Source organism: Dromiciops gliroides, chromosome 2 (assembly GCF_019393635.1).
Source record: "Dromiciops gliroides isolate mDroGli1 chromosome 2, mDroGli1.pri, whole genome shotgun sequence".
Lineage (NCBI taxonomy): Eukaryota > Metazoa > Chordata > Mammalia > Microbiotheria > Microbiotheriidae > Dromiciops > Dromiciops gliroides.
This window is the reverse complement of record NC_057862.1, coordinates 50301813-50327121: the sequence shown is the minus strand read 5'-3', so window position 1 is coordinate 50327121 and position 25309 is coordinate 50301813. Positions and strand designations below refer to the sequence as shown.

At 42.3% G+C, this 25309-nt stretch overlaps 1 protein-coding gene across 1 annotated transcript in view; it reads right to left on the bottom strand.

Moving 5' to 3' along the window:
- The window catches only part of SGPL1 (sphingosine-1-phosphate lyase 1), a 77279-nt gene that overhangs the window by 39004 nt on the left and 12966 nt on the right, over positions 1-25309 (bottom strand). Inside the window, exon 3 of the mRNA XM_043985413.1 lies at positions 13997-14162. Within this exon, the coding sequence (XP_043841348.1) occupies positions 13997-14162 (166 nt within the window). The remainder of the gene's footprint in view (positions 1-13996; positions 14163-25309) is intronic.

The following is a 25309-nucleotide window of genomic DNA, read 5'->3' as shown; positions in this document are numbered from 1 at the left end:
TGGAAATGTTTTACATGACTGCACATATATAACCTATATGGGAAGAGGGGAGACAGAGAATTTGGAACTCAAAAGGTTTTTTTTAATGTTAAAAAAATTTGTTTTTACATGTAATTGGGGGAAAAATAAATATTACATTTGAAAAAAATTAAAGCTATGCTATTGGGTGCATCTATGTTTATAGTACTGATTTTACTTCATTGTCTATGGTGCCTTTTAACAAGCTGTAGTTTCCCTGCTTATCCCTTTTAAATAGATCTATTTTTACTTTGTCTGATATCATGATTGCTACCCCTGCCTTTTTAACTTGAGCTGAAACATAATAGATTCTGCTCCAGCCTTTAATTTTAACTTTGTATGTGTGTCTCTCTATTTAAAATGTGTTTCTTTTAAACAACATATTGTTGGATTCTGGGTTCTAATCCACTCAACTATCTGCTTCAGCTTTAAGGGGGAGCTCATCCCATTCATATACACTCTTATGATTACTAACAGAGAGTTTTCCTCCATCCTATTTTTTTCTGTTTATCCTGTCCCTGCTCTAAAGTCTGTTTTGCTTCTTTTTTATCATAAAAGTATTTTATTATTTTTCAGTTATATGTAAGGATAGTTTTCAACATTTGTTTTCATAGGATTTTTAGTTCCATATTTTTTTCCCACCCTCCCTTCCCTCCCCCCTCCCAAGACAGAAAGAAATCTGATATAGTTCATATATGTACAATCACATTAAACATATTTCTGTTATAGTCATATTGTGAAAGAAAAATCAGAAGACAAAGAGAAAACCTCAAAAAAGAAAAAAAGAAAAAAAAAGAGCCAAAAAGTAGAAACAGTATGGTTCAATCTGCATTCAGAATCCACAGTTCTTTTTTCTGGATGTAGAGAACCTTTTCTATCATAAGTTCTTTGAAATTGTTTTGGATCATTGCACTGCTGAGAAGAGCCAAGTCTATCGCCATTGTTCATCACACAATGTTGCTGTTACTGTGTACAATGTTCTCCTGGCTCTGCTCATCTCACTCAGCATCAGTTCATTTAAGTCCTTCCAGGTTTCTCTGAAATCCTCCTGCCCATCATTTCTTACAGCACAATAGTATTCCATTACATTCATATACCACAACTTGTTTAGCCATTCCCCAATTGATGGTCATTCCCTCAATTTCCAATTCTTTGCCACCACCAAGAGAGCTGCTATAAATATTTTTGTACATGTGGGTCCCTTTCCCTCTACTATGATCTCTTTGGGATGTCTATTTTACTTTTGACCACTGCCTCTCTTAAGCTGTCCTCCCTTCTACGACCCCTTCCTTTTTCTTATCTTCTTCCCCTCCTACTTCCCTGTTGGGTAAGATAGATTTCTATTATCAATTAAGTATGTATATTTTTTCCCATCTTTGAACCAATTTAGACGTGAGATTCAAGAATTCCCTGCTCCATTTCTACCATTTTCCCCTCCACTATAAAAGCTCTCCCTTGTGCACCTTTTATGTAAAATAATTTTCCCCTTTCTTCCTCTCCCTTCCCTCTTCTCATAGGATATCCCTTTTTCACCTATCCATTGTTTACATCTTTTCAACATAATAGACTCACACCTGTGTCTTCCTTCTATATAGAAGCCTTCTAACTGCCATAATACTGATAGAGTTCTAAGAAGTTAAATAGAAAGGTAAACAGTTTGACCTTATTCAATTCCTCAGGATTTCTCTTTCATGTTTACCTTTTTATGATTCTCTTGAGCCTTTCATTTGAAAGTTAAATTTTCTATTCAGCTCTGGTCTTCTCATCAGGAATGCCTGAAAATCTTCTATCATTATATTCATTTTTTCCCTTGAAGGATTATACTCAATTTTACTGGGTAGATTATTCTTAATTATAATTCCAGTTCTTTTGCCTTCCAGAACAACATATTCTAAGCCCTCTGCTCCTTTAATGTGTTAGCTGCTAAATATTGTGTGACCCTGACTATGGCTCCATGGTATTTGAAGGGTTTCTTTCTGGCTGCTTGTTTCTCTTTGACTTGAAAACTCTGTAATGTGTCTATGGTATTCCTGGGAATTTTCATTTTTAGATCTCTTTCAGGTAATGATCAGTGAATTCTTCTAATTTCTATTTTACCACTTGGTTCTAGAATACTGGGGTAATTTTCCTTGATAATTCTTTGAAATATGATATTTAAGCTCTGTTTTTTATCATGGCTTCAGGCAGTCCAAAAATTCTTAAATTCCCCAATCCGTTTTCCAAGTCAGTTATTTTTCTGATGAGATATTTCACAGTCTCTTCTATTTTTCTTTCTTTTGACTTTGTTTTATTGTTTCTTGATGTCTCATAGAAGCATAAACTTCCACTTGACCAATTCCAATTTCTAAGAAATCATTTTCTTTTCCTTTTCTGACAGAAAAGGAAAAGGATAAACGGAGATGTGGGAAAATTGGAACACTAATGCATTGTTGGTCGAGTTGTGAACTAATCCAACCATGCTGGAGAACAATTTGGAACTATGCCCAAAGGGAAACCAAACTGTACATACCCTTCAACCCAGCAATAACACTACCAGGTCCATATCCCAAAGAGATAATAAAAAAGGCAAAAGGACCCACATGTACAAAAATACTTACAGCAACTCTTTTTTTGGTGCCAAAAAAACTGGAAATTGAGGAGATGCCCATTAATTGGAGAATGGCTGAACAGGTTGTGACATATAAACATAATGGAATACTATTGTGCTATAAGAAATGATGAAGAGGTGGATTTCAGAAAAACCTGGAAAGACTTTCATGAACTGATTCTGAGTGAAATGAGTAGAACCAGGAGAACATTGTACATAATAACAACAATATTGTGTAATGATCAACTATGATAGACTTAGCTCTTCTCAGCAATATAATGATCTAAAACAATTCCAAAACACTTATAATGGAAAATGCTATCCACATCCAGAGAAAGAACTATAGAGTCTGAATATAGATCAAAGCATATGATTTTCACTTTTTTTTCTTTTTCTTTCTTGTAGTTTTTCTTTTTCTGATTTTTCTTACACAACATGACAAATGTGAAAATGTGTTTAACATGATTGTACATGTATAACCTATATCAGATTGCTTGCTGCCTTGGGAGGGGAGAGGTAAAGGAAGGAGGGAGAAAAATTTCAAACCCAAAATCTTATAAAAATGAATGTTGAAAACTATCTTTACATGTAATTGGGAAAAAATAAAATACTATTAAGTGCAAAAAAAAAAAGAAAAAAAGAAATCATTTTCTTCAGTGAGTTTGTTGTACCTCTTTTTCCATTTGGCCAATTCTGATTTTCAAAGAGTCATTTTCATCAGTCAAGTTTTATAGTTCTTTTTGCATTTGACCCATACTATTTTTCTTTTAAGGTATTATTTTCTTCAGTATTTTTTGTGCCTCTTTTGCCAAACTGTTATCTTTTTATAATCTTCCTTTGCTCTCATTTCTTTATGTAATTTTTCTACTACTCTTATTTTTTTTTTTAAACTTTTTTCCAGGCATTCTTATTGGACTTGTATCCAACTCACTTTTTTTTTTTTGAGACTTTGCTTGTGGCTATTTTGACTTCATTGTCTTCTGAGTTTGTGTCTTGTTGTTCCTTGTCACTATAGTAGCTTTCTATGGTCAGGTTCTTTTTGGTTGTTCTTTGCTCATTTTTTTCTACACTATTTCTTGATTTGAACTTTATGTTAAAGTTGGGCTCTGTTCCCAGTGTGGGAAGGGAGTAGGGCACTATCTCAAGCTTCAGGCTTTTTTTTCCACTACTCTTTTTAGAGCAAGTTCTGGGAGTTTGGAAGTATTTGGTGCTTCCAAGGTGTTGTGATCTGGGGAGGGATGTATTATGGTTCTTACCCAGGAAGGGCCCCTGATCCCTTGGGGGTGCAATTGATCCTGCTCCTCAGGGGCCCTGCTCCCTTGAGGTCATAATATTGTTCCTCAGGATTCCTGGACCCTGGGGACCAAAAGCAATACTGCTCATCAAGACTCCCACTTCCTTTTGACTGAAACTGCTCTTCTCTGCCCTTGAACTGTGACCCAAAAGTCAGTATAGGCAATAGATTTGCCAAACAGTATCTGGTCCTGGGTCCAGTGCTGGCAGAGAAGTGCCCTGTAATCTCTGACCACTTGCCAGGTCTCCACACCATCTCTAGCTTGAAAGCTCTTCAAGCCACAACTGCTTCTGTCACTACCACCTAGTCCCATCACCAGTGTCCCAAAGGGCCGGTGAGAAGAGAGAAGGCCCCTCCCAGAAGTGATAACACATTGAGTTGATCACCTGAGAAGCACAAAAATACCTTTAGTTAAGGGCATGACCCAAGTATGAAGTTTTCTGCTGAATGCTTAGGAGAAAATCATTCTAATAACAGCTAATATTTTATTAAGTGCCCTGGCCACCTCAACTCACAAAGATCTCTTCCTTCTCTACTCTCACAGAATTTGTGGTTTCTAGCACTTACTGGGCACTTAATATACCACCTGCTGTTATCGTTACCTTTTCAGAAGCACTAGCCCCCAGCACCAGTCCCAGAGCATAGCAGTGCTCAAGAATATTTGATTGATTACTTACTTTAGGGAGCACAAAACATGAACAGCAGGTGTCGCTGTAATTTATTCATTTCCGTAAACCATTTATCAAACAGTACAAAAACAAAAAGCTGCTTTTTCATTCTTTCCCCTCTTTAAAACTTACAAGTTGGACAGAGGAAAGGCAGTGAGCTCCCGAACTCATGACACAATCGCTCCAAAAAACATCCAAATAACACTATAGGAAAATGCCTGGAGCAGCAAAACTCACAGAAGAATGTGCTGAAACCATCTTCTAACCAAGAACAGCTTGGAAGGTCAGAAGGAGGGAGCTGCTGTGCTGATACAGGAGTCAGGCCCAACCCCAGTCACCCTGACACAGATCCAGTCCCAGGAAGGCCTCACCAGAGAAGCAGACCCCCACAGCCTCTGAATCAGCTGAAGCACCAGTGTCGTCTGGAACTATGCTCACAGTCTGGTGAGAGGGCTGAGCCTTGGGCAGAGGGGAGACTACAGGGGTCTATGCTGGTGCTAAGGCAGAACTTGGATTTTACACCCCTGCTGAGAACCAGGAGGTAGGCTCGAGTAGCAAGGGCCCAGGTGGGGGAGGGGCCCAGGCTCTTCGGAGCTAACAACCACAACACACAAAGCTGGTTGATTAGCAAGTTGGTCTGGGGTCATCTAGGACCAGGAAACAGGCTGGGCAAGGGAAGAACCTGATTCTCCTTAAATCATACCACCTGGGACTTCTTAAGCTTGGGATACTGCAGCCTGGAAACAGTGCCCCACTTTAAGGAGCTAAAAGTCTAGTAAAAGAAAAGCAAGATGAGCTGACAGAGAAAGGTGGGGACCATAAAAAATTTCTTCAGTAACAAGGAAGACCGAGGGGCACCCTCAGAGGAAGATCAACATCAGGGCCCCTGTATCTAAAGCTTCCAAGAAAAATACGAATTGGTCTCAGGCCATAGAGGTGCTCAAAAAGGACTTTGAAGATAAAGTTAGAGAGGTAGAGGAAAAAATGGAAAGAGAAATGGGGGGGGGATGCAGGAAAGACATGAGAAAAAAGTCAACAGCTTGAAAAGTCAAATGGAAAAGGAGGTACAAAAGCTCTCTGATGAAAATAATCGCCTAAGAATTAGGATTGAACAAATGGAAGCCAATGACTTTATGAGAAACCAAAACACAATAAAGCAAATCCAAATGAATAAAAAAATAGAGGGCAATGTGAAATATCTTCTGGGGAAAACTGCCAAACTGGAAAATAGGTCCAGGAGAGATAATTTGAAAATTATTGGTCTACCCGAAAACCATGATCAAGGAAAGAGCTTAGACACCATCTTCCAAGATATTCTCAGGGAAAATTGCCCTGAAATTCTAGAAGAAGCAGCTAAAATAAAAATTGAAAGAATCCACCAATCACCTCCAGAAAGAGATCCCAAAAAGAAAACTCCTAGGAATATTATAGCCATGAAAGTAACAGGAAAAGGCTTATGGAGTGGGGGAAGAGATGGGAGAGGAGCAGGGAAGTAAATGAATTTTACACTCATCAGAAAAGGCTCAAAGATCTTAAACTCATCAGAGCTGCCTCAAGGAGGGACTAACAGACACACCCAACTAGGTGGAGTAACCTATTTAATTGGGGCAGTAAATGAGCCTAACACTCTTCAAAATAGGCTCAAAGACCTCAATCTCATTAGAATTGGCTCAAGGAGGGAATAATGTACACACTCAATTGGGTGGAGGAATCTCTCTAACCCTGCAGGAAAATAGGAGGGGAAGGGGATAAAGAGAGAGGGGCAAAAGAAGGAAGGGCAGAGTGGGAGAGGGGAGAGACAGAAGCAAATCCCTTTTGAAGAGTGATAGGATGGAAGAAGATGGATAATAGAATAAATATCATGGGGAAGGCAATAGGATGGGAGGGAAACAGTTAACAATAGTAATCATGAAAAAGAGAAAAGGGGGGAAAATTGCACAAAAAATATTTATAGCAACTCTTGGTGGAGGCTAAGAATTGAGAATCAAGGGAATGTCCATCAATTGAGGAATGATGGAAAAAGCTGTGTTATATGATTGTAGTGGAATGGTCTTGTGCTACAGGAAATGACAAACAGGATGATCCCGAAAAACCTTGAAAAACTAATGAACATCGATGTATAGTGAAGTGAGCAGAGCTGAGAGGACATTGTGCGTAGTGACAGCAGTATTGTTCAATGAGCAATTGTGAATGACTTAACTACTCTCAGCAGTGCAATGATCCAAGACAATCCCAAGGAACTAATGAGGAAACTTACTATGCACCCCTATAGAAAGAACTGATAAAAAGAACACTTGTGGATTGTACATATATAACCTGCTTGCGATCTTGTGGAGGGGGGAGGAAAGGGAGGGCGGGAGGGAGAAAAATTTGGAACTCTAAATCTTATAAAAATGAATGTTGAAAACTACCCTTACATGTAAATGGAAAATAAAATAAATGTTTGTTGCTAAAAAATTAAATTTAATTTAAAAATAATAATAAAATTTAAAAAAAATTACAAGTTATAGTTTCATACCTACAACCAAGACCAAAAACAGAAAAATGGGGAAAGGTAGAATTAGTTTGCATTGAAGAGTGTTAGAGCTGGAAGAGTTAATGACTATGAATCTAGTCAAATTTCCGACTTTACCAATAAGCAAGCTGCCTCTCCAGAATAAACTAGAGCTAGAGAAGCCTAAAATTTAGAAGAGTATATTGGAAAACCCCCCAAAAGAACAGAGCTATAAAGAGGTAGAAGTAGGAAAAAAAGATAAGAGCAATGTTTATCAAGGAAAGCAAGGAAAGAAAAGAAGGGAGTGAGAAAAACCAAAGATGTATTACATTATGAAAACCAAAGCATGTCAGCTGGAAGGTACCTTAAATATCCAGTCCCAAACGATACTTGTTTGCTTCCAAGTGTAGTTCATGAATTTGGTTTTTTTTTTACCAAAATTTGCTCTTACCTACGCCAGTAGCATTGAGTCTGCTATCACTGTATAACTCTCATGACAATAGGCCTGGGTCAACTAGTAATCGTAATTAAAAGTGAATAGTAATTAAATTTATGCTACACAGTTTTATTCATGTGACATCAGTTTTCCTCTCCACTCAAAAAATTAGGATGTCCTAATTTAGTCTACTCTCTCATTTCACAGATGAAGTAAGGCCCTGAGGAGAGAAGGATCTTAGGATGATAAAATTAGACCTAAAAGGGACTTTGAAGAGTCCATCAAGTCCAAAGCCCTCATTTTAAAGATAAGGAAGTGTGTGTGTGTGTGTGTGTCTGTCTGTCTGTCTGTCTGTCTGTCGTGTGCGCGCACACACACACACACACACACACACACACACACACCTGCCTTTCCTGCTTCTCTCCACCTCCCCCAAAGCATACAATACCCCTCCCCTCCCCAAACCCCCTTGCACTTGGTCCATTCTGTCTATATTTACCTGTGTGCACATGGTCTCCTCAGGCTAGCACCTGGGATCTTTAAAGGCAGACCTTCTTTCACTTCTGTCATTGTATCCTCAGGCAAGGTTCCCAGCACATCACCAACACACGAATAAGTGCTTATGGATTGATTGGTAAGACACTGATTCTCTCTTGTTAATGGAAGCAAAGGCTCCTACCCTACCAACTCCCAGTTCTTCTGAAAGCCCACATGGAATAGTGGAGTGAACACAAGGGCCCTGGATTGAAACCTGTTCCAGCACTGACTCTCTAAAGCCTCAGACTTCTAATGTAGAAAATAGGGGGAAGTACAGCAAAGACCCTTGTAAGCCTGGAACCACTACAGAAATACCAGGCTAATACACAGACCGACAGGAGCCTTCTGAGCTATGGGGGAGAAGTGATCATCTCGTGCAGAGACAAGAGCTCCGGCAGCCAAGCCGGTCCTGACTGCAGACTCTGAGCAGAAAATGGAAAAGCAAAGTGGTTGGCCCTGCACCTTGGTGGGCAGGCACCCAAGAGGCTTATTGGCTTGCCGTTGTAATCAGACACTGGGATAGCTGCACAGGCTGGACCGGCCTGGTGACTCGGCTCTTCCTTCCAGGTCTCTCTACTCCTTAATACCTGCATTGTGGGAAAGGCTCCCATTGTCCATGAGTACCTAATAATGCTGGGACTCTTAGAAATAAATTACAGGGTGGGCAGGCAGTCATCCAGAGCTAACCTAAGTCATGGCTGATATGTCAGTCCCGTGGAAATCATTCCCAAACATAATCATGTCAAAAGTTACCTTTTTAAAAATTAATTTCCCCCATAGAAGAAAACTGTAAAGCCCTACCTATGTAATATAAGACACTTTACATAAGTGTGACAGGAGTATTTACTTAATAAATGTTCATTAATGTTTATTATTAGGTACAATGCCCAAGGAGGGTACAAAGATAATGATGACAGGGACCCTGTGCTAATGATGCTTACAGTCTAGGATGATGGTCATGCTGCTAACATGCTGAATGACGGAATCCAGGTGCACAAGGACTTTGGCAGTCTAGGACACCAAGTGGAATCCAATAGGTTGAGATTTAATTAGGGATAACCAGAATCACAGACTACTAGATCCAGTGCTGGAAGAAACCTCAAAGACCATCTATGGCAACCCTTCATTTCACAAATGAGGAAACTGAGGCTCATATATGGTGTGACTTGTCCACAATAACACAAAGAATACGCCAGGCCCCCTGACTCCAGCGCCAATCCCCTCTCCTCAGCCCCTATCATGCTTCATCCCAAATGCAAAGTCTAACTGCTGGGTTAGAAATACTTCAAGATAAGGAAGAAATAGCTGGATAGCAGTTCATCAGGAAAAGATCTGGGGGCTTTAGTGGACTCCAAGTTGAATGTCATATATGGGATACAGTAGCCAAGAAAGCCACGTAATCTCAGTGAGAAAGGAATCGTGTTCAGCATGAGGGAAGTGGCAGTCTTGCCAGGTCAGACCACATTTAGAGAATTGTGTCCATTCTGGATGCCACATGTTAGGAAGGATTGCAAGATGGTGAGTTTGTACCATATAACAACTCAGTGAAGAAACTGGAGAGGTTTAGCCTGGAAAAGAGAGAGGTCAGTGTGGCCATGAGAGTTGTCTCCAGTGACGCAAAAAGATTTTGCAGGAACAAGAGATGAGATTTATTCTGCTCAATCCTGGGGGATAGTATAACTGGGAGAACCTCCCCCTCATCGGAAGGCATAAGAAGGTTCCTAGTAACCAGAGCTCTCCAAGTCTGACCACTGATACTGAAAAGGGCTCTGAAACATGAGGCAGCTGATCATCCCAATGAGGCTGCAGTGTGACGAGGGCCCAAGATGAGAAGGCCGGTGACTGGCACACACCGTGGAAGGAACATTTACAGGAAGACAAATCTGAGTGGATGGGCACCAAGAGACTGAAAGTAAGGCCAAAGCCCGCAGACTCAGAGGGACAGAGTTAAGGCTCCTTGGCCAATAGTCACTGACAGAGACAGAAAAGAATGACTGATAGATTTGTTATGGACATGCTAACCCAGGATGCTTTCATCTGTCTGAAAATGCACGGCCAAATAAACTGAAATCATCCCCCACATTCTCAAACTAAGGCTATCCCAGCTGCAAGGGTTTTCCACCTGGGGTCCATGAACTTGTTATATTAACATTCTGACAACTGTATTTCTCTGTACTTGGTTTCCTCTGTAATTCTATGCACCTGGTTTGATTTCATGCATTTAAAAACATTATTCTGGGAAGGGGTCCATGGGTTTCATAAGACACTGCCCAAGGGCTCCAAGACACATAAAACAAACAGAGTTAATTCTAGAATAAACAAACAAAATCTTCTTCTTGTTGTTTCTCTACCAGGATAATTTGATAGTTATGAACAGTTTTAGACAAAAGAGAGAAATAATAAGTGATCCTTCTCACTTATTCAACATCTAATGAGATTATTTGTTATGCACCTACTATGCACAACATCCTGAGGCCAAGCTTTGGGGACAAGAAGTTAAGATGAAAAACATTCCTGTGCTCCAAGACCTTAAGACATTTAAACTTCACAGAACACCGAAGTAATCTAAGGCTTTGAAAAGCAGAGGGGAGGAGAGATGGGATTTTGGACCTCGGAAGATGGAATGCAGAGTTTGGGTAAAGCAAGTAGACCAGAGTGATTGAGATGAGGAGTGCATGAGTTATGGAAAACACATCAGGAGCAGCTAGGTGGCACAGTGGATAAAGCACCGACCCTGAATTCAGGAGGACCTGAATTCAAATCTGGTCCCAGACACTTGACACTTACTAGCTGTGTGACCCCTGAGCAAGTCACTTAATCCTCATTGCCTCACCAAAAAAAAAAAAGAAAGAAAGAAACATCAGGAAAGGTGGGCTGGATGAAGTTTGTGAAGGGCTTTAAATGCCAACCTAAGGAATCTGCATTTTAGCCTAATGATCCTAGGGAAGATCTTTGAGCAGGGGACTGACCTGTGCTTCAGGAAGATTATTTTGACAGGCATGTGGCAGAAGGCCTGGAGAGGAGACATTGGAAGAAGGGTCACCAGTCAGTAGGCTATTGCAGTAAATCCAGGCAAGAGGCCATGAGTGCCTGAACTTCGAGGATGTATGTGCGAGAAGCAAGAAAAAGATGGAGTCGAGAGAGGCTGTGGAAATGGAATTGAAAAGCTACGGCAGTTGATCAGATGTAAAGGTAAGGGAAAGTTAGGCGGTGAAGATGACTGAGACTGCATACCTGGGTGCCATCTTCAATAGAGACAGAAGAGTTTGGAGGGGTGGGTTTAAGGCTGGTGAGATTCATATGAGACACATTGGGCTTGGGATGCTTGGAGACATGGAGGTGGAGATGTCTAGTGGGAAGTCAGTAACCTGGGATGAAAGCTTGGGAGCAATATCCGGACCAGTAATCTAAATGAGTGATGGGAGGTAACCTGATGGCCAAGACAGGAGTGGGCCTACAGAGAAAAAAGGCCTGAGACAAAGGTGGGCTTTCAGCGGAGGCTGGAAGGAAGTCAAGAAAGCCAAGGGGCAAAGATGAGGAAGGCGCTCCAGGCACTGGGGACAGGCAGAGAATGGCCACAGCTGAGAGGCACGGAGGCCGCCATTACTAGATCACTGAGGTACAAGAAGGCTCTGAAGGCCAAACAACAGATTTTACACTGGATCCCGGAGGTGATGAGGTGCCCCTGAAGTTTAGTGACTAGTGGGATGGCATGATCACATCTTCACGTAGGATTAAGAAGATTAATCTAACAGCTGAATGAAGAGAGGCCTGCGGCAGGGAGACCAACCAGCGAGTACGAGGTGATGAGGGCCTGTACCACACTGGTGGCAGTGTCAGAAGAGAGAAGGGATCGTGGGGCACATACAAAAGATGTAAAACTGACAGGCCTTGGCAACAAATTGGATATGAGGGGTGAGAGCGAATGAGATGCTGAGGATGGCCCCTAGGCTGTGAGCCTGGGGGCTGGGATGATGGTGGTGCCCTTGACAGTAGTAGGGAGGTTCAGAACAGGGGTCCTGTGGCATGAGCAGAAAGAAGGCCGGTTTGGAAGGGTCTCCAATGGCAGGAGTGAAATACGATCCAACAAAGCTGGAAAGATCGGCTGGAGCCGAGTTGTAAGCTAAACAGACTTGTTTACACTCTATCCTACATCAGTGGGAAGCTGCCACTGAAGCTGACTGAATAGAGAAGTGACTCACTGACAACAATGTGTAGGGTGCACACAAATGAGGGAAGACTTGAGGCAGGGATGCTGCAATAATCTTAGCAAGAGGTTATGAGGGTCTGAACTAAGGTTATTACAGAGTACAGGAGGGGTCTGATGCAAGAGATGCCGAGGATCAGAGAGACAACTGAGCAAAGATGGTGGGTAGGGGAGAGTAAGGAGGCCAGGATAATACTCAGGTTATTAGCCTCTGGCAACACTGAGAAGCTTGGAAGACAGAAGGATTGGGGGGAATTTCTGACTTGGACGTGTTGAGCATGAGATGTCTCTCATTGTCTGAAATGCCTAACAAGCAACTGGTAATGCTTCAGAAGCTCAGGAGCAAGGTCTGGATAGCAACAACGTGAGTCATTTACACAGAGATGATGGTTAAGCCCATGAGAGTGGGTCAGGTTACCAAGGGAGAAGGTGTAGAGAGAGAAGAGAGCTTGGAGGTAGATGCTTGGGGGACCCCCAGAGCGACACGAGTACTGAGCAAGAAAAGAAAACTGAGGTAAAATGATCAGATAGGGAAGAGAAGAATAAGGAGAGAATGATGTCCAAAAAGAGAACATGGAGGGAAAAGTTCATTTTTAAAAGGTTCAACAACCCTTTTCAGGAGGAGCTGGGGATAGGTGGGAGTGAGAGGTAGGGCATGTAAAGATGGAAACACTTTGGCTGAATCATAGTGCAGCATTTCAGAGAAAAAAGGAACTGCAGAGGTCCAAGGTATTCATCTGACAAAGAAAGTCAGGCTCAGACAGGGCTGGAAAGCAGATGACATGTCCTGAGCGTGTTCAGCACCAGGCTTTCCAGACAGCTGCTGGGGAAGGGGCTATGGGCAGTGGGCCTCAGGGCCTTCTTGGGCATACCCTGGGAGGCCAAGAGCTGGCCCCCACTTTCTCTGGCCACCCCTCCCTAAATTCCCATCAACTACAAGGGCTCTATTTTTATGTCATGTTCACAATAGGAACAGCAGTGTTTACAGCAGAGCACCAGCCTTAAAGCCAGGGTGACCTGAGTTTAAGTGCTGCCCCTGCCAGATATGGGCTGTGTGACCCTGGCCAACTCTCTTTACCTCTCACTGCTCTAGGGAATTCTCTAGGATTCTAAATTATATAGGAGATACTGAACTATATTGGTTAACTAATAAAAATTTAAAATTTTATCACTATCCCTTCACATAAGAAAGTATAATAATGATAATAACTAGCATTTAAATTATTCTTTACGGTTTACAAATCACTTTACAAATATTATTTCATTTCATCTTCACAATAACTCAAGACATAGGTACTATTATTATCCCCATTCTGCCGTTGAGGAAACTGAGGCAGACAAGTTAGAAGACTTGTCCAGGGTCACCCAGCTACTAAGTGTCTAAGGTCACATTTGAACTCCTGACTCCAGGTGCTAGCACAGTATCCACTTTGCCATGAGCTGCCTAAATTAACAGCCATGAGCAGCCATTCCAGAATAATTCAGTTTGCAGAGGTCATCCAATTTGCGAATTACTCCTTAGGCTTGAATCTGTACAAGTTCACAATGACTTACTTTGATTTCTGAGAAGTTAAGAAAATGATATAAAAAGAGGTAGGCCATAAAAACTCCACTAAAACCCTCAAGAGATATGCTAGATTCCACAAAGTTCAGTGATCAAGAAGGGCTAGCACCAGTGGGAGGCCAGTCCTTCCCAGTCCTGGAGTGGACCACAGAAATGCCTTTCCTCATCCCAAGGCCATTGGGCACACTTACTCTCAGACTGGAAGATAAACCCATAGAGCCACACCACCAGCAAGGTCCACAGCACACTCCATGCAATCAACTGCCAGGGTTCATATTTGGTGCAGTGTCCATTTACATAGTTCTTGGCATTGATCAAATATACCTCCAGGATTTCTTGATAGGGCTCAATGGCCTTCTAGAAATAAAACACAAGAAAAAGAAATGTTATGAAAAAGAAAAAGCAAATTCAGTTTTTCCCTGAAGCATTTACTTTAAGTATTCTTGGTCTATTTCATTTCCCAAATACCATTTTCATCTCCACTCTTACTCCAAAATACCAAATTATTTCCCCTTCCCCCCAAAAAAAACGCAACCCAATTCCAGCCAGACTGGCCTCCTACCTTGACTCTTTCGCTCACATCTATTTTGCTTAGGGATTATACTTCCCCAAAAGTGAGAACACAAAGTGTTATACCCAAAGAAATACAAGGTAACTAAAGGAAGGAAGGAGGGTAAACTAACAGCTGAGAATCTAAAGAAGGTCCCTGAGCACCAAAGCTGAATCTTAAAGGAAGATAAAAATTCAGAAAGGCTGATACAGAAGCACAATCCAGTCACTGAGGCTTGCTAGTCTTAGCCCTCCTCTGTCAGTCATCATTTCCCATGACGTCTTAGCTGCCTAACTGGCCTACAAGTTAGAGAAGGGAAGGTATCATGACCATCAGACGATATCAGAGTTAGAAAGAACTTCAAGGGTCGTCTGGCTGAAACCCAAATGAGAACTTTTTCTACACCATATTCAACAAATGGTTCCTGCTCAAAGTCTTCCAGTTACAGGAAAGGCACTAGATTTGGGGGAACAGCTCGTCTGGATGTCAGCCCAGGTAACTTCCAAGCCCACTCCAAGGCCAAAACCTCAGATGCTATGAATTAAAAGCTCTCCTTTAAAGCAATCACAAGCTGCCTCTTTGCAATCTCCTCTCCCACCACCTGTAAGGCTTCTCCTGTCCTCGGTTTGCCCTCCGGGGCCAAGCAGAACAAGCCAAATCCCATTCCCACCTGATGACCCTCCCTGTGCATGATACAGAAACAACAAGCACCACACTAGTGTATGGGGCAACAAGTACATTTAGTCATATAGACGCTGCTGCCACCGTTGCAATGGCAGCATTTCGGAAGGATCTCAGCAATATTCTTCAAAATGAGACTGGGGAGGAAAGAACAAGATCTGTAGCATTTTCAATTGCTACCACTCGAAAAAGGAATCAAAACAAGAGTTCTTTAAATTCATAAAACAGAAGGGGAAAATGACTCCGTTTTGTTTGAGGGCTCTGATCTAGCAAAGGAAGGCGTAATTAGCACATCGCAAGCAGGAGGCATTCTCCATAGAACACAGCAGCTCCTCCTGAGACTGCTTTCTATCCTGGGCCATTCCCCAGGGCCCTACTATTGCTGCCACCAAACACAACCACGTATGTACAACGGTGGCCGTTACCAGAGGCCATGTTTAGACAGAAAGTGCTCTCAGGCTCCAAGAGCTAAAAAGAGGCTTCAGATCCAAGAAGTCAAGTTTGTGACTGATGAGACATGGAAAGTCATTCAGAGAGAATTCATTCAGAAGAAGAAGGTGGTTTCTAACTAATCACCAGCCATTGTTCTCCAACAATCAGGGCAAAGGGCAGGGAGCAATAAACGTTTCAGCCAGAGAGAAGTAAATCAAATGCTTGGGTGCTCAAATATACAAGGAACTCAGAAGCCAAAGTTTATAACTTTTTTCCAATTAAACTCAGTTTTATCAACAGAAGACACTCCACAGACAGTAAGACACCAATAAAAAGCCTCAGAGAGGTTACGAGATTAGCCCAGGCCACAAGGTAAACACTGGTCCTCACACACCCCCATCTCTTCACTCCAAATCCACTACTCTTTCAACTGCCTCACAAAGGCACCCTCTGATTCCTCACAGCCCACAGGTAAGAGACAGACTTGATTGCTAAGAAACAGCCCCCATCCTGAAAACTCAAAATGTGACAGGACTAAAGGCAAATAGCCATTTCAAGAGGCCATCTCCTCTTAGTCACAGAACCACAGAGCATATGGTTCATCCAGTCTAAATCCCTCGTTTCTCAAAGGAAATTCAGGCCCAGAAAAATGTGACTTTGCCATGGTTGCACAATAAGTCAGTAAACACAACATCCTCCCTTTTCTCACCCTCAGGCCCAAATCCTGGCCTCATTGATAGTGAGCATCACTGCGGGTGCTAATTTAGCATAAACAAACAGCCTTAGTCCTGGGGGATGAAGAGCCTGGCAGCACTGCTGGGCTTCCTTACATTATTGGGCTCTGTGGACCATGGAGGACACTCTCACTGGGAAGACAGAGGAGGCCGCTCTCTGGTGCTCTGGGTATAGGTATAAGCCCCAGGGAGAATCCTGATGTAACCCAGCCTTAAGGAATCTTTTAACCCCTTTTAAACCACAGGCATCCCAAGAGTTACTTTCTCTGTTTTCAAGTTCCTGAATGATTTCACCTTAATCAGTAAAAACCATTGACATGGGGGCAATTTGTATAATAACAAATGGGAAGGCTGCCTCTATAATGTTCGGTAGAACAAGCTTAAATGAGTCATATCGTGACTTACAGACTGTTACTGGAATTGAGGACATATGGTAGGGAAGCTCAGTGGTCTGGTCAGTAAAAATGACAGGTACAATAGAACAATCACAAGATGGTAACATTCTGCTAAGTGCACTTCCCAGATGCAAGAGAAATTTGTCCTTAGCCTCCCTGTGCAAAGAACAAGGCCCATGAGGGTGGGCAAAGAGAAAAGGAGACCTAGCGGCAGCGCCCCCTGCCCAACACCCCACAAGCAAAGCTGGCACCAGAACCTAACTAGCCCTAACGATGCCCTGACCCTTGCTGATGTTCAGGGACGTTTTCAGCTCCCACCACCAACCAAAACAATCCCACCATCATTTGGGGCAGCAAAACTGCTTCTGGCAAAACACCAACTCGGAATTCTTTTTTAAACTAAGTTTTAAAGTGAATGACTTATTCCAGAAACTAAAGTCCAAACAGCCACATTTTGAAAATTAATACTTTGAGAGACAACTCAGTGTCTTGGGTGAACCTTCCCATTTTTTTGGTGTGTTACTAAGTTTTGCTAAACTGGCTTTTTTCCCCTCTTTTTTATTATCTGTTTCAAAAGATCATTTTCTGGGGGAAAGAGGGAGAAGGACTATATTGGGAAATCTAGGTGAATCAAAAGCCAAAGATGGTAATAATAGGTTTTTTTAAATTACTGACAAACTGGAATACATCTAGAGGAAGGTGAACAGGATGATGAGAGGCCCATATTAGGATCAAGTGAATGAACTGGAGAGATTTTATCTGAAGAAAAAAAACTGGGGAGGGTGGGAAATGGGACAGACACATTTGAAGCATCTGTAAATACCTGAAAGGATGTGCCACAGCAAGGAAGGATAACGTTTATCCAGTGTGGCTCCCAAGGGCAGACTACAATGGACAGAGAGAAATTGTGAGGTAGATTTCAGCATTATCTAAGAAAAACTTTTAATGATTAGAACTGTCCAAACCTAGACTAGGCTACCTCATGAGATATTAATGCAAGTGTCAGATATGCAGGGGTGATTCCCGTTTGGGCCCAAGTCACACTGAAAGACCTCTGAGGGCCCCTCTAACTTTAAAATTTTATCATTTCGACCCCAAAAACAGAAATAAAACAAGCCCTGGAGCTTCAAAACCCACAAAAAGACAGGCTGAAATTATTTTCCAGACAAAGACAGATTAAAGGGGCCCATGATGGGCTGCAAGAAGAGTCCAACACCACGATCATGCCAACATAGACCCCAGACATGCTGCACCAGAGGAACTTACCCCCAAGCTTCCGAATCAGATGCAGTACCAGCATCTTCTAGAGCTAAGCTTATGGTTGAGTGAGAGGGCTGAATGGCTGACTGGGGGGGGGGGGGGGGAATACAGGGGTGTCAGCAGGACTTAAGGAGGAATTTGGCTATCCCACCCCAGAAGGGAACCAGGAAGAAATCCTGAGCGGCAGGAGGCCCAGGTGGGTGAAGGGCGCAGGCTTGTTAGAGTTAAGATCCACAGCACACATGGTTCTACTGGCTGGTTAATTAGCAAGTTGGCTTGAGGTTGTCTTCAGACCAGAGAACAGACTAGGTAAGAGAAAAACCTGCCCTCTCTCAAACCGAAACAACTGGGACCCTCTGAAGCTTGGGACACTGTGGCTTGGAAGTAGGGCCACACTATAAGAGGGAGTTAAAAGTCAAGTAAAAGACTGCAAGATGAGCAAGCAAAGAAAGTTGAGAACTATAGAAAGTTTCTTTAGCTACAAGGAAAATCAAGGTGCACCCTCAGAAGAGGACAGCAACCTCAGGGCCCCTACATCCAAAGCTTCCAAGAAAAATATGAACTGGTCTCAGGCCATGGAAGCGCTCAAAAGGGACTTTGAAGAGAAAGTAGGAGAGATAGAAGGAATATTTAAAGAGGTGGAGGAAAGAATGGAAAGAGAAATGAGAGGGGCAGCTAGGTGGCACAGTGGATAGAGCACCAGCCCTGGATTCAGGAGGACCCAAGTTTAAATCCAGCCTCAGACATTTGACACTTACTAGCTGTGTGACCCTGGGCAAATCAGTTAACCCCAACTGCCTCACCAAAAGAAAAAGAAAAATGAGAACAATGCAGCAGAGTCATGAGAAAAAAGTCAACAGCTTAAAAAGCCAAATGGAAAAGGAGATACAAAAGCTCTCTGAAGAAAATTATTGCCTAAGAATTAGGATTGAACAAATGGAAACTAGTGACTTTATGAGAAACCAAGACACAGTAAAGCAAGTCCAAATGAACAAAAAAATAGAGGGCAATATGAAATCTCTCCTTGGAAAAACAGCTGACATAGAAAATAGATCCAGGAGAGATAATTTGAAAATCATTGGACTATCTGAAAACCATGAGCAAAATAGGAGTTTAGACAGCATCTTCCAAGAGATTGTGAGGGGAAATTGCCCTGAAATTCTAGAAGCAGAAGGTAAAATAGAAATTGAAAGAATCCACTGATCACCTCCTGAAAGAGATCCCAAAAGGAAAACCTCCAGGAATATTATAGCCAAATTCCAGAGCTCCCAGGTCAAGGAAAAAATATTGCAAGCAGCTAGAAAAAAGGAATTCAAATACTGTGGAACTAGCAGCATCTATATTAAAGGACCAGAGGACATGGAATATGATATTCCAGAGGGCAAAGGAACTGGGACTACACCCAAGAACCACATATCAAGCAAAACTGATTATAATCTTTCAGAGGAAAAAAAATGGGACTTCAATGAAAAAGAGGACCTTCAGGCATTTGTGATGAAAAGACCTGAACTGAATAGAAAATTTGACTTTCAAATACAAGACCCTAGAGAAGCATAAAAAGGTAAACAAGAAAAAGTAATCATGAGGGATATTAACAGATTAAACTGTTTACATTCTTACATGGGAAGACAATACTTCTAACTCATAAGAATTTTCTCAGGGGCAGCTAGGTGGTGTAGTGGATAGAGCACCAGCCCTGGATTCAGGAGGACCTGAGTTCAAATCCAGACTCAGACACTTGACACTTACTAGCTGTGTGACCCTGAGCTAGTCACTTAACCCCAATTGCCTCACCAAAAAACAAAAACAAAAAAGAATTTTCTCAGTATTAGGGTAGCTAAAAGGAATACACTTAGACAGAAGACACAGGTCTGAACTGAATATGGAGGGATGCTATCTATAAAGCACTTTTTGTTTATTCTTGTTCTTTGTGGGGCAAACAGGGTGGGGTATCTTATGTCTGGGGCCAGATTTGAGCTCGGGGCCTCCTGGGTCTAGGGCTAGTGCTTTGTCCACTGTACCACGTAGCTAACCCATGAAGACATCTTTAAAATAGGGCTGAGGGGTAAGAAGAATGCACTGGGGGACGAAGAAGAGGAGAAGTGGACTGGGGAGAGGTAGCTCACATGAAGGAAACAAAAAAAAAGCTTATGGAGGGGAGGGGAAGAGGGGGAAGGAATGGGGAAGTGAGTGAACCTTACTATCATGAGAATTGGCTCAAAGAGAGAATAACATACATACTCAAGTGGGTATAGTAACATATTTTTGCCCGGAGGGAAAATGGGGTGGGGGGAGGAGGGGAAGGAGGGAAGGACAGATTGGGAGAGGGAACAGTAAAAAGCAAAACACTTTCGAGGAAGGTGAAGATGTTCTGCATAACTGCACATGTATGACTTATATTGAATTGCTTCATTTCATAGGGAGGGTTGAGGAAGGAGGGAAGAAGAAAAATTTAGAACACAGAATTAGCTCAAAGACCTTAATCTCATCAGAGTGGGCTTAAGGAGGGAATAACATTCACACCCAATTAGAGGGAGTAATCTATTTAACCCTATAGGAAAGTAGATGGGGAAGAGGATAAGGAGGTGTAAGAATATTTTTGCTAACTAGCAGGGCCTAATCTCACTGGGGATCTAATCTGATTGCAGGAGTAATCCGGGGACTTTTGACTGGCTGGCTATCTGACTGCTATTAATTTAATATAGGCTTTAATATGGGTTTATAAAATTTCCCCCACTGCTCTGCTCCCAAATTGATAAGCAAAAGATTAAGAAGCCTCTTAATTAAATAATCAAAGCAGAATTTATTTACAAAAATCAATGTAAACGATAAGGTTTAAGAAATGCAAATTATACAACCTGTCTGCTTTTAATATAATAAGGGCCTTTGCTGCCTTTTGCCTTAGGGTATGCTCCAGCTTTCTCCAACTTTCACTCTTTTTCTCTTTCACTCCAGCTTCCCTGTGCTTTCACTGCTCAGTTGCTGAATAGCCCCCTGCTTCACTGTTTAACTTCTCCCTCACTACCGTAGCAATGAACCCCTGAAAAAGCCCCTTACTCCTTACCGCTCCTTCCTCTGTCTGTCTCCTCTCTTACTGTCTTCTCCAACCTCCTTGTACTGTCTCCCCCTTGTTCTCTTAATCTTCTGGCCTCCCTGCGTCCTCCTAGTCCTCCAGTGTCCCCCCTTCACTGTCTCACTAGCTCCTCTTTCTCACTGACCTCTCAGCATCTTTGGAGTCCCCCTCTTCTCCTAATCTTCCAGCCTCCCCTGTGCTGACTTCTCCCCTGTATATATGTTCCTTCTCTGCTCCCAAACCTCGGGCTCCCTGTGCCCCCCCACACACCAAGCTAATCTGTCCACCACACTAGCTCTGAAGCCAGGGGGGACACTGGAGTGTCCCATGTGTAGCACACCCAGGGCTCCAGGGGCCCATGCCCCCTGCTGTGCGCCTGGGACGGGATATGCTAGGGCCTGGCAGGACAAGCCTGGGATCTCCAGGGAAGCTCCCCTCAGGGCATAGGGAGCTGGGAATTTTTTTTCCCCCAGCCGTGTGACCTGGCATCCTGAAAAGCCCACGGGGCTTTTTTGGCTCAGCTAAAGTGGAGGGGGAAGGGCACCAGCCCCTCACACAGAAAAAACCCCTGAGGGCTTAAGGCTTTTTAATCTCATCCCTAAGGCAGGGTCCCCAAATCAAAATAAATTCCCACAGAGGGAAGGGTGAAAGAAGGGAGGGCAGAGCCAGGGAGGGGGTAGTCAGAAGTAAAAGAAGATAGAAAATAGAGTAAATATCATGGGAAGGGAAGATGTGGGGAAATAGTTGTGATGACTGGCAAAACATGCATATGGTACCTACTTTGCTCGGCTATTGTACAGAAAATTCTTTGTCAAGTTTAAGGCACTTTATAAAAGTTATGGTGAACAGGATGCTATCAGAAAAACCTGGAAAGACCTACATGAACTGAAGCAGAGTGAAATGTACTGTATACAAAATAATATCAATAGTGTAAGATAATCTGCTGGAAAGCATGTGGTTATTTTCAGCAAGGCAATGATCCAATATAACTCAGAAGGACTTATAAAAATTGCAACCCATCTACAGAGAAAGAATTGATGGTATCTGAAAACTGAAACACTTTTTTTTGATAATTCCTTAATCTGAAGTTCTATTTTTATCTGCCTTTTTTCTCACAACATAGCTAATGTGGGGATGTTTTCCATGACTACTCATGTATAACTTATATTGAATTGTTTGAGTTCTTGGGCGAGGTGGGTGGGAAGGGAGGGAGGAAGAGAAGTTGGAAAACAAAGTTTTTAAAAATTGATGTCAAAATTTGATTTTATGTGTATTTTGGAAAATAAAATTCTAAACAGAAAAAAAAGTTTGTCATTTGGTTAACTGACTGAAGGAACTGGAAATGGGAGGGGGAAGGACATGAAAAACCTAGGCAACTGTCATTATCATATTATTATAATAATTATGCTAAGTAATCATTTATATAACTCTTTGAGGTTTACAAAACACTTGGCTCTCAAGTAATCCTGTGTAATGTAAATATACCCACTTCACAGATGAAGAAACCAAGGCTCAGACAGGTTAAGTAACTTGCTAAAAAGTTGGCTGGGGTTACACAGCCAATAAACATCAGAGCTAAGATTCGAGCCTTGCATTCGGGATGAAAATTCTAGCACACTTCACACTACACTGAACTGCCCTCTCAGAAGCAAAGCAAAGATACTGCTGAGAAGAAGGGCTCCTTTGGCATTCTTTCTTCCAACTCCACACATTCGCAAAATAAAGCAAAGAACCTAAGAAAAACACTTCCCTTGTCCAGTTTGGTCATTCCCGTGGAGGACCCCAAGGAGTCACAGAGACCAATCTCCTAGTAAATAGGCAGACTATTTCATCTAGGGCCCATTCTCCTCCAGTGATCTTAACATGGTGTCAGTGAAGTCAAGATGGCAGGTTCAAGAGCAAAGGTTCACAGGTGCTTCCTTCTGCTTTCTGGCCAAGCCTCCCCTCCTATCCTTGGCCTGCTACCTGATGAGGTTGTTGGTCACAAAAGAGATAGATCCTGGGAAAGGAATGCAAATGCATACCCCCAAATGAAGAAGCAACTCCAAAGTAGATGGCTCTAATCACAGGGTTATCAGAGAAAGTGCTTTGGACTCCACAGAATCAGGATCTTAAAAAGCTACTCTCTGTCCTACTGAACGGTCACTTTTGGACCAGAGGCACAATAGATTTCTTGGCATTTGAAAGGTCCCAATAAGCTAGGTTTACCTCACTTATTCCTTTTTTTTTTAATAATCCCATATGGATTCAATCTCATTTGATAGCAAAATTAGCTCTCAGGTAGCCAAGAAGAAACTACCCCCCCCCCAAGAGTTTCTTATAACCCAGAATGCACTGAAGATAATGAGTGTTCAATAACTAGCCAATAACTGGATAGATACTGGAGAGAGTGAATCCACCCCATCCATTCATACTGTGAAACTCTCTTAGAGCCTCACTCGCTACCCCACGCAGAGGAAGATAGATAGTACATTGAAATCTTATCAAAACATGCCCTTGGACTCAGCTGATATACTTGTTAAATTTTTCAGAGCCCAGTTTTCAGTGACAGTTCAAAAGACCCAGAGGGGGGGCGGCTAGGTGGCACAGTGGATAGAGCACCGGCCCTGGAGTCAGGAGTACCTGGGTTCAAATCCGGCCTCAGACACTTAACACTTACTAGCTGTGTGACCCTGGGCAAGTCACTTAACCCCAATTGCCTCACTAAAAAAAAAAAAAAAAAAAGACCCAGAGGTCTAAGGGATGTGCGATCACAAGAAAATTGACCTAACTCATTCCAAGTGCCCTAAAAAGGGTCTTCTAGCTCTCTGACTTTTTTTTCAGACCCAGGGAAGATGATGGCCTGAATACTGGCCTGAAGGCAGGCTCCTTTTCCTGTCTGATTTCGAGTGAACTGCCTGCACAAGTCCCGTGTTGATTCACTATCATCTGAAAGAGGAACACAACATTACATGTCAATGTGTGTGAGTTCCAAAAGGGGGTGATCATCCACAGTGATATGAGGTTAAAAGATACAAAAAGAGTTGCCTTGTTTCAAAAGTAGATGATTAATCCAGTTTTTCTGTGACCCTTTGAATCTAGCAATGGACTGATTGACCTGCCATTCAGGTGGGGCACCAAGGCCACTGAGTTTATAGGGGGAAATTGAAAGAACACCCTCACTGTTCTCCTGAGAAATACAAAAGTCAGTGCCAATCCTGATGTATCAGCACTGCACATAAAAGTCCACTGATAGCTTACAATGGATAACTAATCTTTAGCAAGATATTACCCAAGATCAAAACCTTCCACCCTGAAATCATGTTATCAGGGAATAGGTTTTGCTCTCCTCCGCTTTTCCCTTTCTTGTCCTCTATCACTATTGCACAATACAGGTCCCAAGAGCTTTTCAAGAAGAGCTGGAAACTCTGGCTTTGCTGCCTATAACACAGTGGAAGGCAGAAACATGTTCCACCCAGCTTCTCACAGACTGCTCTGGGAACTGGTCTGCATGATTGACCAGGATAAGCCACCAAAAACTACGCAGCTTAAGAAGAATTACATTTCAAGGTAAGGAATAAGGTTGCCTAACGAAGTGAGAAATTCTTCAGAAAAACAGCAAGGGAGCTAAGCCTCTGTCTTTCTCCATCGTGACTCTAGAAGAGAGAGCCAAAGGAAGAGCATTTCATCCTCTTTCATCAAGTCACAAAACTTTGTTGTTTCAAAATTCAAAATAAAACTGGGAAGAAAATTGATTCTAATGAGCGGGACTAGTGAATTCCTCCCTTCCCTCCATCTCAGATGACCCTCATCGAATGAATAGAAGGAACCAAGTGCTTGGAGAAGTGTTAGAATGGAGTTCATTTGACAATCTATGCTCTTTTATCTAATATGAAGACACTGATGATCAGGGCATCTTTATTAAGTTGTGTGCCTGTTGTGTGCTGAGAACAATGATAACCAAGTAAGGCTCTCTTCACTGAGTCAATCATTGTAGCAACACAGAAACTCACTTCCATGTTCACAAAGCAATAAGAAAAGTACACCCCTCCAAACCCCAACTCCTCCACCCCGCCCTAAAAAAAACCCAAAAAACAAAAAAACACCCTATATAACTACTTCTCTTCCCCCATGACGAATCCCAATGGGTGAAAAAACCCTTGAAACAAATCAAAACTCACCTGCAACTAAAGAACTACATTCCTGGAAAAGATGACCAAAAAAAAAAAAAGATCAAAAAAACACAATTTCCCATAGAACCTTACTTTCTCTCAGAAAGAAAAGGCAGACAGGGCTGGGGGACAAGATCTTCAAGACCCGCATGTTATTCAGACACCAGATGAGTAATAGGTGGGGAGGGAGTAAAAAGGCTTTTGCTTCTAAGCATCCATGCCTTGCCC